A 16188-nucleotide genomic window follows, 5' to 3' on the forward strand; every position below is an offset into this window, starting at 1 on the left:
TAACTGCTCAACCATCAACTTCTCTAATTTAGCAACCCAATCCCATAGAACTTAATCTCTCAGATCTCATACTCCAGCACTACTGCTTGACCAAACCTAGCTTTTCAGTTCTTTCACTCTCTTCTACTCAAACACCTTTGCTTTAACCATCAGTCCCTGAACCTCTACATATTCTCTCAGTCTTGCAGCGTTCTTCTGTCCTGTCCTACCCTGCCCAGACCTACAGTCCACCATTATAACCATTCTCAACATGAGTGACAATAGTTTTGCTCCCTTATCCTTTTCATCAAAACCTCAAGTGTGAATCATTCAAAAGGGATGGATTCTCAGAAACACATTGTAGAAAATTATATAACTTTGCAGTTTGTTGCCATTATAGATTCCTGTTCCCTCTCCTTAGAGAGGCCCCAAATCCTCTGCCTTAATCCTATTTAGCCCTTGTCTAATTTGTCTCTGTTGCCTGTCCAATCTTCAGTTTCAAGTCTCAAATTCCTAACTACTTCCAACTCAAAAAATCTAAGCGAAGAAGTCTCTCAACTTATCCTCTATCCGTAAAAGCTCTTCCTTCCTATCTCAGTGGAATGGGTTTCCATGTGTTCAAATCTAACCTTTCCATCTTTATCCAGGCCCTGATCTTTTCATGCTTCCTTGGGGATCTCATGCCTTTAATCATCTTTTCATTACTTTTTTCTTCCTTCTCTCTATGAGCATTTCCAATATAGTCATGCCCAGTGTTCATATTCTTTAAAATAGTCAAAGTAAGCCCATTACTTTTCATTCCCATTGAACTACTGTCCTGTTTTCCTCTTCTTTTCAAAATAAATTTTTTGGACACCATGCTTACTTCTTCCCTGTCCAATCTCACCTCTGCTTTTGGAAGTCGGCTTTGTTCAGAAAGGCTATGCCTACAAGCACAGTTTTCCCTTGATAATAAGCAATGAAATCAGGTTAGTTTCAGATGATGGTTTATTCTTTCAACAGAGGTCACTGAGATTAGATTGTGTGCTCGACCATATAACGAGTACAAAGACTAATTGTGCCAATGTGTGAAATTTCAAGGTACAAATTAGGCTTGCTAAATTATAGTCCACATCTTACACATGGAATATGTGAACATGGTTAGTCCAACTTTTCCGGTCAAAACTATTTCATCCCCAGGCTTGCTAAATGGGAGTGTATCCTGTCCCATTGAGTTGCAGCAAAAATCATTGAAATTGTTCTATCATAGACCTTTAACAGCCAAACAGATTATTTTTCACTTTTAATGCTACCTCTAGAAACTCAGTAACTAGCTATTTACCCCAAGCCTCCAGGTCCATAAGGAGTAACTCCTTAGAATTCTTCATTAATTTAGTTTCATCATTTCCTAATCTGAGAGAGAGTCCTTTCTTAATTGTTCACATTTTCCAGGATTTTTTCCTCTTCCCTGTTTATTACACTTCAGATAGCATCAGGTATGGATTATTACTCACGGTCTCTTTTTGGTCATAAACTCTTCACTCTCCTCTGTGCTTGCTATATTATGCCTCTAATCAACAAATATGCTGCTCCAACTGAGCTTGCCATCAGTATTTACACAAAACAAAGACAAAATTAAGTTTAACCGCTTTACCTCTAAATGTGCTCATGTTCCTGAGATGGTAGCACTATGATCCTTAGGAAATACTTTGTTGTTTCTCACTTGCCACCAAGGTGTGAAAATTTTCCTTCCTTCCTTCCTTCCTTCCTTCCTCCCTCCCTCCCGCCCTCCCCCTTCCTTCCTTTCTTCCTTTTCCTTCCTTTATCTTTCCTTCCTTTACTTTAGTTTCTCCTCTTTATACTTACTATTACTTATCTGGTTTTGTCCTTTACTTTTCTCACCTAGATTATCACAGGTGTAACCTCCTATGTCCTCTAGTCTTTTTCCCTTTCAAATATGCCTCTAAACTAGAGACTTTTGAGTATTTTTGACCATGATCTATGATAAAAAGTATATTTTACCAGGACACACACACACACACAAAACTCGAGAACACATAATTAATCTATTTCTCTCTCTTCCCCGTCTATATTTCTATTTATAGATATAGATATAGCCGAATACATAACAGAAACAAAATTTTTCACAAAGTAAAACTTACCTTCCAATGTTCCATGAACTCTGATATTTTCTACTGTATCATATTTCTATTCTATGCTATGCTATGCTATGCTATGCTATGCTATGCTATGCTATGCTATGCTATGCTATTCTATTCTATTCTATTCTATTCTATTCTATTCTATTCTATTCTATTCTATTCTATTCTAATGATTTCAATTAAACACAGTACTGACCACAACACATCAAATTGATTTCACAACCTAGTAATAGGGTATTAACCCAGAGACTGAGCACTATTTTTGCTCTCTATATACCCTAGAATGATACAGAAAAAAACAAAAATCTTACTCTACCAATCTCCACATTAATCTTTGTGGGAGGCCTTCTGTTGCCTACTGGATAATGTTCAAGATTGTGACAAGACATGCATGGTCCCCTGACAACTCTTCCAGCTTCATTTCTTCTCATTCTGTGCTGTGCTTTCTACCCTAGCAACACCTAAACTCCTTCCTATCTTACCCTGAAGTTTTCTCTTTCTGGTTTCCTCATACTCTCTTCCCCCTGGCTGTTTTCTCCTAAAACCAACACTTGAGTCATGGCAAATAAAATATCTACCATAAGAAGAGTATAATTATATTTCAGATGTAACTGAAGAAAGAATAAAGAGATACACTTTGGGTGTTGAAATCTTATACTTCCTTGTAGCTCCTGTTATAACCATAATATTATTGATAAAGTAGTAGCTCCTGTTATAACCGTAATATTATTGATAAAGTAGTAACTACTCAATATTTCTTTCATTGGTTCTCAATTAAAATTTTTTTTTTTGCATTATTATTTTCCTATCCAAGAATATTCCTATTGCCTTCAACACAGATCCCAATGTCCTCTTCCTGGTTTTTAAGACCATCTGGGTCTGCCTTTACTTACCTAACCTTAATTGATGATAATGCTTTCCTCTGACTCACCCATCTCTTTGCTGTCCTTCTTTCATTTCATGCTTCTTCCTCCAGTCCTCCATCCTGTTAGTAATGTTCTTCTCACATATCATTCTCATTTTCCATCCCCTCTAGCCACTCCACTTTTCCCTTAAGCTATTTGCTTTGGAGGTCCAGTCAATTCCCTAAATTCACCCCAAATCTTCTCATCATTTTTATGAGTACTTTATGCATTTTTATCTCTTTAATAGAGAGTAGTAATAGTTCCCAGCCCACAGGGTTATTGCGAGGATTAAAGTTGTTAATATAAAGTGATTGCCACAGAGTTCATGCTCATAAATGTGTATCACAAATTCTACCAAACTCTTCCATCTTAAACCTTTGTTCTACATAGCTACAATGAACACTTGATAGATTCCTGATTATCTTACAATTATAGGACTTTTGTCTAAAGCTTGAGTCTAAATTCCTTGAGAATGAAAGCCTGTCATATAATGTGCTCTTACCCCCATGCCACCCAACGAGTGGATAGAAAGCAGTGAAAAATTGGTAACTTAATAACTGGTGGCTAATTTATTGATATAACTCATCCCATAAAATTAATTAGTATCATCATCATCATCATAGACCAAAACAAGTACTCCAGAAGTTAGTTATTTCTGGATATAAAATATACTTTGGTGGTGGCATTCAATTATGTATGAATCCAATGTTCTAGGTACTCATAACAATTCATACAAAATAAGGAAACCACACCGAGACAGTACAATAAAAATCTGTTTCCCTTTTTTATTATCCCCTGCCTAACTGCATCTTATTCTCTGATAGGAACAGAACTGTGTCTCAGGTGAAAATAAAGTCTCTATTTTAGTGAATGTCAAGTGAGGCAACAGAAGAGTTAAATAACTAGATGTTGAAATAAAACTTTTCTCTTAACTTTCTTCTAGATCATCTGTGGTTAAAAGAGTAACCACAACCTCACTCTGTGTTATATTTGTCTGAATAAATTCGAGTGGATCTCATCTACTCAGTACCTGTACAGTCTATTTGAATATCATACTATTTTGTGTTTGAAGGCTGCAATGGGTGGAAGAAAGAGAGGGGGTTGCTGTTTTTAACTTTATTTGGCTTTGTAAACCTTGTAATAAATTTGAAAAATTGGATAGCAGAAGAAATGTTGAGCAATACTATCCAACATTTTGATAAGAATCATCTTTGTGTGTGTGTGTGTGTGGACATTAACATTGAGTAAGATTTCAATGACTGAGTTTTTAAGGGTTTTGATTCACAGCAATGTGAACAGAGTTAACTATATTTAAAAATTACACTAACATTTACCGTCATTTGAATCAAACCCATAGCAACCACCTGTAAACTATGAAAATAATCTTCATGAAAATAATATTATTCAGCTTCCTTTGGATTAATAATTCATTTTTTTTGTGAGGGCATTGCTAATAAAACAAATTTAATATATCAGAAATACATGCTAACTAACCACTGACTGGACTTTAATAACAATCTATTTCTTGTGTTAATAGGAAAGTAGTCGTTAAGTTAACTTAGTTTTTAAGTGAATATGAGATTAAGTCTAAATTTCCAAAGAATAAATTTTCATGGCAATGACATTTACATTTTTCTTGATGCTTTTTAATAGCTTTAGCATGTTCAGATATTAAGTCTCATAGTTCCTTTTAAAAAGGCACATGTGAGTTAATACCAATTGTAGGTGATTTTAAAGAATGAAGTAATGAGCATCTTCTATGTCAGCAGTTCTCAACTACTAGCTGCTCAATAAAATGACCTAGGAACTTAAAAAGACCAATGCCTCAGGCATGGTCATTGTCTGGAGCCCAGACAATTATATCAGAATTATGTCAATTAAGTCAATTACATCAAGAATCTATGAGTTTCATAGTATTTTTATATAAAATTTAATTCATTTGTAAAGTGATACAGATGATCGAATATAGTTTTATTTATTGAAAATTCTCCTACCTGCCCCTCCCCCACACTTTACCACTATGAGAAAACTCAGTTCCTCTTGAGATAGCCAGTGCCTTCCTTGCAACCCTCAGTTGCCCCACTTTGCCACTCTTCACCTCCTTTTGATTTTCCCCTCATCCATCCTCACAAGCTCTCCTATATTATGGGTGCTGTCTACAAATAAGGGTTGTGGCTCTTTTTGTTGCTGTGTCAATGGCTGCTCACATGCAGGGAAGGGAGAGGACTTAACAGGAGTCAGATGAGTTGCTTGGTGGGTGTACAATGGCTCCAGGCCATCTGGACAAAAAGCCTCAGTATTAAAAGGGGCCCATTAAATTGGGAAATCACCTTAGACAGCCTTTCCATTTCCCATCCTTTTTAAAAATAATAGCCTGAAAAGTACCGTGTGCCTTTAACCAATAATCAACTCTCCTACGTGTAGCTTAAAGTTTTTCATCTTTTTGTTTCCACTGGGGTCAGGATGATGGCCACTGGAGCTAATTAAATGACACTGAAATATGTAGGAACATTTAGAAAATGTTCACTTGAAGGACACATTTCAGAAAAAAAAAAAACCTTTTAAGATATAAACAATAATAATGCACTAAATTAAAATAATATATAACTGAAAATGAAAATGAAGTCTTGGGACACAGGCAGTAAGACTCTATGCCTTGTCTCTAATCTCTTGCTTCTTGAGGGCAGGGACTAGGTTTTATTTATATTTGTATCCCCTACATCTAGAACTATGTCAGTTTGAAACAGCTGGCAAATGTTAGTGGTTTTAACACACTTTTTTCTTCTAATGGCAAATCCTGCTTTTCTAGAGATTTGTCTTATTTAACTAGTGTCTAATTACTGGGATATATCTAATTGTGTTATTTTATTTTTGAGGTTAAGAGAGGCATTTATTTTGCATCTTCTTGCTATGTAAATTTGCTAGCATTATGAAAATCTTTTATCATTAAATACTTATTAGTTATGGTGTTCCTGGATGGAACAAAGATGACAACAGTCAAGTTATAAACTGAAATGTTTAATTCTGAATGTAAAGAGTTTGATGGTTTATACGTGACAAATAAAATAATTTGAACTATTTCTAGCATAACAATTTGTGTGTTAAAGTGAAAGCTTGTATTTTTATCAAAAGCAGTGAATAGTTCAAAATAGTGTTTGATTTAGATAACTGTTTCTGAAAGGAGGAATAGAGTAAAAGCAATGCATTATTTTGACCCCTTGCTTTGACTGAATTTCAAATATCATTAAAAGAAGAGGATATATTTTTAATGTTAATCAAAGGGGAAAAGGGATACGAATTAAAACGATGATAAACACTGAATTGGGCAAAATCCTTTGGGGTGCTAAAGTTTGAAGTTAAATATATACTGTATAGGGAAATGAGAAGTACATTGTACTTGAGAAGTACAATGACAAGTTGTAAAAGTTGAACTCTGAACTTAGAGTTCATCATTATTTTCAACAAGCAATCCTATGTGAAAATACCTTATAGCTGGGCATTAGAATTCATTCATTCTTAACGGCGTTCTAAGTGGTTAAGAAAGTTGTTCAAAGTCACACTGCAATTAGGTACCAGAAGCAACATCAAACACAGATAATCTGATTCCAAATTCGATGCATCATCATACATCACAGCTCTGGACCTACTTGGCCACCTAGGGCTGTGTGAGCTAGATACTACATGGAAATGCTTACTGCTCACTTGCTAGAGGTTGCATTGGCAGGCATTTGTATACCAGTGGCATGGCATAAATCCTTAGTCCCTGGATAAGCAGCATGAACATCATTTGGGAGCTATTTGAAATGAGACATTTTGTGGCCCATCAGAGATCTAACACATGAGAATCTCCATTTTTTACAATATTCCTTTACAATCTTTACACATTTTAAGGTGTGAAAGCAATAGTTTAAGATGTGAAATCAGGGCACCTGAATTCAGTCTCAGCCCTACCAAAAAGTAGATGTGGCACTTTAAATTTTTTGTTTAACATTTTATAGCATCAGTTTCCTTATCTATAAAATGGGAATGATAATATCTGTTTTTGAGGGTTATTGTGATGATATCTTAATAAAAAGGCCTGGACCCCAGCAGGAGTTAAGAAATGCATACTGAATTCACGTGTAAATCCACAGATGTGTAAAAGATAGCTCAGGGAATTTGGCAAACTCTTGCTTTCTTTATTATGTTGCACTAAGAACTATCTGTGTTAGAATTCTTTTAAGTTAAGCTTTCTGGGATGTCCACATTTTCATGCCCTAGAGATTTGCTACAGAATTATTCTCAGCAGAGCAATTATAGGTGAGGCTGCCCTATAATGAGATATCTTTGCTACTTCATTAAATAAATCCCCTTGGATGGGCTCCAAAATGGACCTGCCTCATACCAAATTCCATTACACTGGAAGTAATCTCATAAGAAGGCCCTCTGCAGGTTCGATCTTCCCAGATACCTAATGTTTACCATAAAGGGAATATGTTCTAGAACAGTGATTCTCACAAGCTGGTTCTCAATCCAATGCTTTACTGATCCAAGGGGAAATTTAAAAAATAAAGACAATTTAGTCGACTTTTTATAAAATTAAAAATAAATCTATTTTTTAAATATCCTTCATTCTGAGACTATGTCCTTTCTATTTTCTTTCTATTCCATTGGTCTTAAACAACTACATATTTTTATGAAATACTGATGATAATAGATGGTAATTTTGTACTGTTCTTGTGTGACACAAATACAATGTCAATCCTCCTCAACTTAAAAAAAAATTATGGGCCCTTGAACTCCAAAATTTCTAAACCATCGTTATAGAAAAAACTGCTTAAAAGGAAATTCTTTCCTATGAAATTAGTGAGGGGCATTTTATATTAGGGACCGAACTTCAAAGTTTTAATTGGAGGGTGACTGTTCCATGTTGGCGTATTACAGAGTGCCATGCTCCTCAAACTGCGAAGTGCACATCCTGATTCTGTAGGTCTGGCACAGTCCAAAAGTCTGCAATTCCAATGAACTCACAATTAGAGTAGGAAAAGCATAACGGTTAACTTGGTGAACTCTGAATCACATTTCCCTGGTTCAGCTCCGGGCTCGACCACCTCTATCTGTTGACCCATGAGCAAGTTAGTTAACCTGTCTATGCCATAGTTTTCTCATTAATAACACAAGAATAATAATAATGCCACTTCATAAGCTTGTTATGAGAATAAAATGGAATTATAAATGTAAATATTCCAAGAATGTGAAATACAGTATCTGACCCATAGAAGAACTCCGTAAATGTGAATTATTACTCTAACTTCACAGATCAGTGACCGGAGTGCCAAGACATTATAAAAAGATTAGCACCTCAAGGGATTCCTACGTGATGAATCTGTAGAATTCAGAGTTCTATTTGTAAGGGATACGCTGTGTTCTAACTTCTTTGGCCTGCTCAGTGGGATTGTTTGAAGCTGTGAAGTTTGAAAGGTGTGTATAGATCTATTCTAATTCAAAGTTGTATGCCTCTTCATTACTAAGATCTTATGAGTAAGGTTGAAATGATAGTATTGTTTAAGTTGCATGCCATGAACTTAGAACTTTTTATAATTTCTTTGAGTGTTTTCCAATAAGTGAAAAGAAAAATCTGTTTAGTATGTTCTCAGACCTTCAAGTTTTCCCACAGGTCTTTACTTTATTAATAATTATTCTTCCTATGAAAGTGCAGCTAGAATGTTTATTAATTTTTTCTTACTTTTTATTGACAGCCAAACAATTTGTTCAAAGTACTGTGTATTGCCTAATATGCAGATACAACTAACTACACGAGGCCATTGTCATATATTTCCTTATAGAGAGCCCAGACTATTTTTATAGTGGGTTAATGAATACTTGTCCTCTAAAAAGTACAGGGAATAGCATCTAGGCATGAAAAATGTGATTTAATATAAATTTGTGTTTTTATCTTCAGCTTATATCCTTTTCTCTACTTGTGTGACTTGTGATGTGAATATAAACACAAGAGCAAATGACGACTGATTTTAATAAAACTTAACGAAGATCGATGAGTTGGTAAGAGCTCAAGACTAATTTTACCTACATAACTGGTTCAACTTTATATGGTAAAAAGAAAGCATAGCAAAATAAGTTTTACCAAGCACATTTAATAAATGCCTCTTGTGTTCTGAAATCCTAAAAGATTAAAGTTGACTGCTCTTTGGAAGCTAAACCATTGTCTTCTCAATCATTGCATACCATTGTACCTTAATCATTGTAAAATATTATTGTAAATTTACCTATCTAGTTAGTGACTAGATATTATGAAAATAAAATGAGTTAATATTTTGTCAAGAGCACAGGAAAACTAACATATAAACCTTATATTCCTAATGGGATTATTCAACACATTGGAAGTTATCATGTCAATTAATAAATATTCACAAATCTTCAGAGCCTTTCCTCAGTTTTCACTTTTCTGTTTCTTTTTTTTGTGCTTTTACCTTTACCTTTTACAGCTGACTTTGTACCGCCCATCTGGAAAACGTTTTACATGCCTCTAAATGCCTCCCAAGTGAAAAGCACTCTAAGGGGAAGTTGCTAGTTATCTTTCAATATCTGCTCTACACTTCCTCCTCAGTAATAGGACCAGTGAATGTTAGGACCATCTGCAACAAAGACCATATTTTTCAGCCTCTTTTGTAGGTTCGTGTGATCATGTGATTAAATTTGGGTCAGTGGAGAAAACAAATGAAAACAGTATGTGCAGTTTTTGTGAAGTATGCTTATAAGGACACACTGTGTCTCTATCCTTTCTTTTCCCCCCTTCTGGCTGGTGAAAATGTGAATGTAGTGACACCAACAGAAGCTGCCATTTTGGATCATGAGGTCAAACCTACATCTTGCAGAACAAAATAGAATCTGGAACCTTGATGATCCTACCATCAGAAGGTAGCACTTCTCTACCTGCATTTATGTGAAAGAAAAATAAACTTCTCTCTTGCTTTAGTCACTGTTATTTTGCAGCCAAACCTAATCCTAACTTATACACACTCAAACAATGCATCTATTTTTCAGGTATGATTCTTATCATCATGCCTTAATCTTTATCATCCATCTTATCTTACTCAAAGACATGCTAGGACCTAAGGAAAAGGGAGAGAGATGTGTTAAGTAATACCTGAGAACACTCAGTATTAAAGAAGTTAAATTTCAGAGAAGTTAAATTATAGAGAAGAAAGAGTTAAAGAAATTACAAATCTTTTCTGCTCCCAGTAGCTTTGGTTTATTAAGAGACCTTCTAGGTAAGATTTCAAAGTTAACTCCCAAGATAATAAGACAAAAGCCAGGCCAGATGTCTAAGCTAAGTTTTGGTCTCAAAATAATTACCTTTGTTAATTACCAGTAATTAGTGTCAGCATCCAACACTTTCCTAAAAACTTGAGGTAGGGTGGGTGAGAGAGAGAGAACACACGCATTTTCCAGTACAATTACGCCTTGGGGGTCATTAAAACTTGATTTAAGTTTTATGATTTTGAACATTGGGTTTTATGGAAAAACTGTATATTTTCTTCTAGTTAATGTAGATATCTTTTCCTTCTACCTAGGCTTAATTTGAAGTTTATATCTTTTCTTATTTTATGCCTCTCTTTTTTCATTGCCAAAATGATTATTTTTCTTTATTTGTAAAATTACACTTTTAACCCTGCCCCCCTTTCCCCCAAAAATCTTCAGCTGAAATGGCCCTAGCAGAAGTGCCCAGGCTTCTTCCTGGAGTCTTTCAGCCAAAGGCTTCCGGTCTTTAGTTAAAAAAACAGAAAACAGCAGAGAGTTCTCAGTGGTTTGTAGATAAGTTGATATTTTTGGCACTTTTTACATAGTTCAGAAGTTTACATAGTGCATCGCTCTTCTCTTCTTTGTGTAGTGACCCTTTATGAAGACAGAAATATTTATAAATGCATCTATTTGTGCTCTGCCTAATTATTTCATGTCCCTTTGGGCCTCCCTTTTTGTGCTTAGAGTTTCTTTTTCAATATTTAGAGGTGCTATTGTCTGGTACTGTCCGTTAATAATTAATTGTAGATGTAGTCATTTTAACCTACAAGTAACAGTGGAAATAATACTTTACTCCCTAAATCTCCATCGCAAACATCTCACACTTGACTCCTGCCATGCTCCTGGTTCTACAGTGGATCAATCACTTTTCCTTTGTGACATCTCTATTTAACTGTTTACTGGTCTGCTTCCCCCACCAAACTGCTAGAGGGAAGGAACCATGTCTTTACTCATAATTTTTTATATCTCCAGTGGCCACCAGACATATATAGCATACATTGACTTTTTTTGTAATTAATGAAATATGAAGTTACCCACATTGCCAGGCCAATGGGACTTCTACTTACACGCTTCGATCCTTTCATAGGTTCAGTGAGTCAGTAGATGAAGCAATTTTTCCTACTACCTATTTTGTGTTTTAGTGGTAATTCTCAAATTTATTTTAGTCCATGGTCTGTTTCTTTATATCAAGATATTGACCAACTTACTTGCTCGTAGAGAGAAAAATGATTATTCACACAGATCAGCAGACTGAGAAGGAAAGCAAAGGTTGATGATAAAATAAAAAGGTGTTATTTTGTTTTTAATATATATCATGTATATATTATCAACCCATGATAAAAATTAAAGATGGTTATATTTAATCATGAAGACTACATATCAAAAATGCACAATTTGTATACTCATTAACTGACTATTTCTAGAGAATCTGTATTTCTAGCCACCACCACTGTACTAAAACTTTATGGGTTTTGTAGGTATACATCTACATTACAAAACCAATAGCACGTTTATATGTTATCACTCACTTTAAGGTTTGTTAATAGAGAAAAAGCATGTTGTATGCTTTTGGAGCGCTTTCTATATGTTGGGCGCACACAGGCATTTTAATTTGCAGGCATATATTATTTGCTTTGTGTAAATTGGGTACCACATTATCCTCATATCATTCAGTGTTTTCACCCTATGATCACTATTCATTACCATATGATCAGAGCTGCTCAATTTAATTACAACTTTTCATTTCAGTTTCCTTTCACCATATCTATATATTTTTTAATCCCATACCTCTAGTGCTGTTCTGAACTGTCCTGCCGCCACAGCATATTTCTTTTGTCTGTAGCAAGAGCTGGCATCCTTTAAGGCTACTTGAAGCCATTTGTCGATCTGAGGCAGAAAGCTGAAATTAGGTACATGCAAAGGGTCTACTATTTCAGCTGCTCGGCATGTTGGCCGAATTCCAGGGGATATGAAGGACTCCACAAACTCATAGCTCACATCCTCTTCATCAATGTAGACCAACTTCACCTCCACATCCATGATGTTCTTTAAGGGGATGTGAGGCAAAGGCAGGTTGAGCAAAGGGCTGTCAATTTCCATGATCTTTGCCTCCTTCTTTCCAGCTGGCTTTTCTTCGCCTTCTGCCTTCCTTTTAAAGGCCAATTTCTCTAAATCGTTGCTTTGTTTTTCTTTGATGCTCTTTGCCATTTTTAGTCTTTCAACTGGGCTTTCTACCTGTTTGTCTCCACAGCTTTTCTTAATCTCCTGTGGCATTTCCAAGATGCTGGGTGGGTTTGCTAAGGTGGACATTTTCTTGCTTGTGTTTATCTTTGGAACAAGCTGATCAGGATAGACCCTATTTACTGTGTTCTCCACACTCCTACTACTTCCTGAATCCATTGATTCCCCCATGAAACTCCTATAAGGGTGAGAAGAAGGAAAATAATTAAAACTATAGTTTAAAGTTTCAGTGATTTAAGACTATAGTCAAATTCACTTCAAGCACTGTTTTGTTCATTATAGATATTTATCATGATAAAGTAAAACTGTATGTGCATCATCTGCTGCTCTTTCAATAAGGAAGTATATGTTTCATTCTCAACACTCATCAAGAATTTGTTGAAAACACATTTAGACAATATCTTAAAAATAATCATCTATAGTTGAACAACGTTGAATGAACATTTTTATGGGGAGCCCAGACTCATTGAATAGGAAAACCTTATAGTCACTGAGGACAAAAAAAGACAAAAAAAAAAATCCATTTTGATATTAATTTCCTGAAAGAGGCAGGTGGTCTAGAACTCATTATAAAATATACTGCTAACCTGTATAATAGACTTGGGAGTCTAAAGAAACCACAGCTGCTTCCTCTGAAAATCTTCCAAAATGTTGTGAGCACAATGTTTCCTTGATTTGTTTCTTCTATTAGTAATAAAAAAATCTCAAGTTTAAACTACTTTAAGATAACTATTATTTAGAACTGACTTGAAAGCAGAACAACATAACCTTCAACCTCTCATTAATGCAGAGCCAAATATTAATCTTGGGTCTATTGTATGAATATTTTTGTAGCAATGATAGCAATATAGTATATTATATGAAAACAAAGCATTTTCTTAAATCACTAATGTTCAAAAAATATAATGAGCAGTCTTTTGATGCAAAGGTTATCTGCTTCTAGATAAGTTTCAAAATATAAAATGTCCTAAGACCTAATAATTATGTAATATGGTTGGTTCCTACTTTTTTAAAAGGCTTTCACACATCATATTCTGTCCTGGAATTAACTCTGTAGAGTAAATAAGAATAAAGACCACATTTTTCAAAGAAACTAAGGGAAAGAGAGGTTAAATTGCTTATCCAGGTCATGATGTTGGTCACCAGCAGAACCTGGACTTCTATTTCCACCCTGAGACCTCCACTCAAAACCTCCTAGCCTGGGGTACTTCTTTCCTTTATAGAATGTTGTTCTTTAGGATAGCTAATAGCAGACTTACATCGGAATGCAAAGAGAAGAGAAAATGCAAAAAAGAAGGGCTGAATATGATAATAAGATAAGAATTGGAAAAGATCTAATATTCTTGCTTCTTGTCATCTATACCAGGACATTATCTGACACCAGATAGTCTAGAGTAGCTTCTCAAGACTTATGATATTGTTAATGTTGTTGATTATTTTCATATTTGTATGCTGGAAAGACAGAGGTTCGCCTAAAGAAAACATTTGAAACACCCTGAATTTTGACCCAATAATTCTTTTTTTCTTTCTTTTTATTTTTCAGTTACAGTTGACATTCAATATTATATTAGTTTTAGGTGTACAGCATAGTGATTAGACATTTATGTAATTTATGAAGTGATTCCCCTGGATAAGTCTAGTATCCATTTGGCACCACACATAGTTCTTTAAATATTATTGACTATATTCCCTATGTTGTAATTTACATCCCTGTGACTATTTTGTAACTGCCAATTTGCATTTCCTAATCTCTTCACCTTTTTCACATAGCCCTATAACCCCTCTCCCATCTGGCAACCTTTATTTTGTTCTCTGTGTCTATGAGTCTGTTTTTTTTTTTTTTTTTTTTTTTTTTTTTACATTTTCTATATAAGTGAGATCATATGGTATTAGTCTTTCTCTGCAAGGGAAACAAAAGAAAAAATAAACAAATGGGACTACATCAAACTAAAAAGTTTTTGCACAGCAAAGGAAACAATCAACAAAATGAAATGACAACCTATTGAATGGGAGAAGATATTTGCCAATGGTATATCCAATAAGGGGTTAATATCCAAAATTTATAAAGAACTCATACAACTTAACACCAAAAAACCCACAAACAATCCAATTAAAATATAGGCAGAGGTGCGAATAGACATTTCTCCAAAGAGGACATACAATGGCCAACAGACATATGAAAAGATGCTCAGAGGAAATGCAAATTAAAACCACAAAAAGATATTGCCTCATACCTGTCAGGATGGCCATCTTCAATAAACCCAACGAACAACAGGTGTTGGCAAAGATGTGGAGAAAAGAGAACCCTTATGCACTGTAGGTGGAATTGCAAAATGGTGCAGCCGCTGTAGAAAACAGTATGGACATTCCTCAAAAAATTAAAAATGGAACTACTTTTGACCCAGCAATTCCACTTCTGGGCATTTATCTGAAGAAATCCAAAACACTAATTCAAAAAAATATATATTCATCCCTATGTTCATTGCAGTATTATTTACAAGATATGGAAACAACCTAAAGGTCCACCAATAGATGACTGGATAAAAAGGATGTGGTATGTATATATGATGGAATATTATCTGGCCATAAAAATGAAATCATAACATTTGCAACAGCATGGATGGACCCAAAGGGTATTATACTAAGTGACATACGTCAGAACAATGATTCTTAAAGACAGAAAAGTAAGAAAGAAAACTGTACATATGGCTCTAGCCTTTGAGCCACTTTCCTGATTCATATCATTAGGAAAGGTTTAGGTCAAATGTGGACATACCAAAAAATCTACTATAATGATCTATATTATCTTATGAGAAAGTGTGAATTCCAATAATTCTAACAACAACTATCTTGGATGTTAATCTGCAAAAGTTTAATACTAGAATAATATTTTCCCAGGGATTTATACTGACATATTAGAGCTGTGTTTCTATGGGGGGACAATACCTAAAATAATATAATTTTACGCAGTCTGTGTTATGCTTGATCATGAAGGAGATCACCATGGCTGAGAATCATAGGTTCCATCCACACAATTTTACTTTGAGTAAGGCCCTGTTTTCTTTCCTCTCCTGGAACCATTGCTGGCATCCAACATATCTTTTGGACCATTAATATGGCTAGTCCGAGTGGTGTGGAGAAAACTGTCTTGGCCATCACTCAATCTTATGTTTGTTCTTGTGGCACATGCGATTTAAGTTGAGTTAGCTTCAATCTGTGAATTAAGACCTCTGTTGGATGGACACTCAGGAATTACATCTATATCAACGTTTTTCAGTAGCAGAGATACAGAAATGAAAGTAGCACAACTCCAACACACCATGCATGCCCTGTATGGTTTCTTAAGTAAAATTTTGAGTAAAATTTATAGACCATCGTGTGCTAAGTTCCAAATAAAGCTTGATTCTGATGAATACTATAGGAATTACATATATGCTCCCCTCTTGGTTCAATGCTATGTGTGAAGCAAAAGAAATGTGAAGCTCTTGAAACTTTTTTAAAGCTCAAAATATCTGATTTTAAGGATCGCTGACTCATATTCATTCTTATAATAGACTGTAAAAATATAAACAGGAAATGCTGATGGGTGAGCTATTCCAAATTTTTCATGGTATCACCCA

General features: G+C 35.0%; 2 protein-coding genes across 5 annotated transcripts in view; one reads left to right on the plus strand and one right to left on the minus strand.

The window, feature by feature from the left end:
• SPATA16 (spermatogenesis associated 16) overlaps positions 1–16188 on the minus strand; it is a 224298-nt gene that overhangs the window by 187319 nt on the left and 20791 nt on the right. For 3 of the 4 annotated variants that reach the window (XM_039865074.1, XM_039865071.1, XM_039865073.1), the window contains exon 2: positions 12116–12746. In XM_039865074.1, the coding sequence (XP_039721008.1) occupies positions 12116–12739 (624 nt within the window). In that variant the 5' untranslated portion in view covers positions 12740–12746. Of the gene's footprint in view, positions 1–12115; positions 12747–14802; positions 14914–16188 lie in introns of all 4 variants that reach the window. The other variant, XM_039865072.1, reaches the window with a different exon arrangement.
• NLGN1 (neuroligin 1) overlaps positions 8333–16188 on the plus strand; it is a 957494-nt gene continuing 949638 nt past the window's right edge. The window contains exon 1 of the mRNA XM_039865058.1: positions 8333–8485. The gene's annotated coding sequence lies outside the window, so the exon portion shown is untranslated. The remainder of the gene's footprint in view (positions 8486–16188) is intronic.

The sequence above is a fragment of the Pteropus medius genome, unplaced genomic scaffold (genome assembly GCF_902729225.1).
Source record: "Pteropus medius unplaced genomic scaffold, Ma_sr-lr_union100, whole genome shotgun sequence".
In the NCBI taxonomy this organism is placed as follows: Eukaryota; Metazoa; Chordata; class Mammalia; order Chiroptera; family Pteropodidae; genus Pteropus; species Pteropus medius.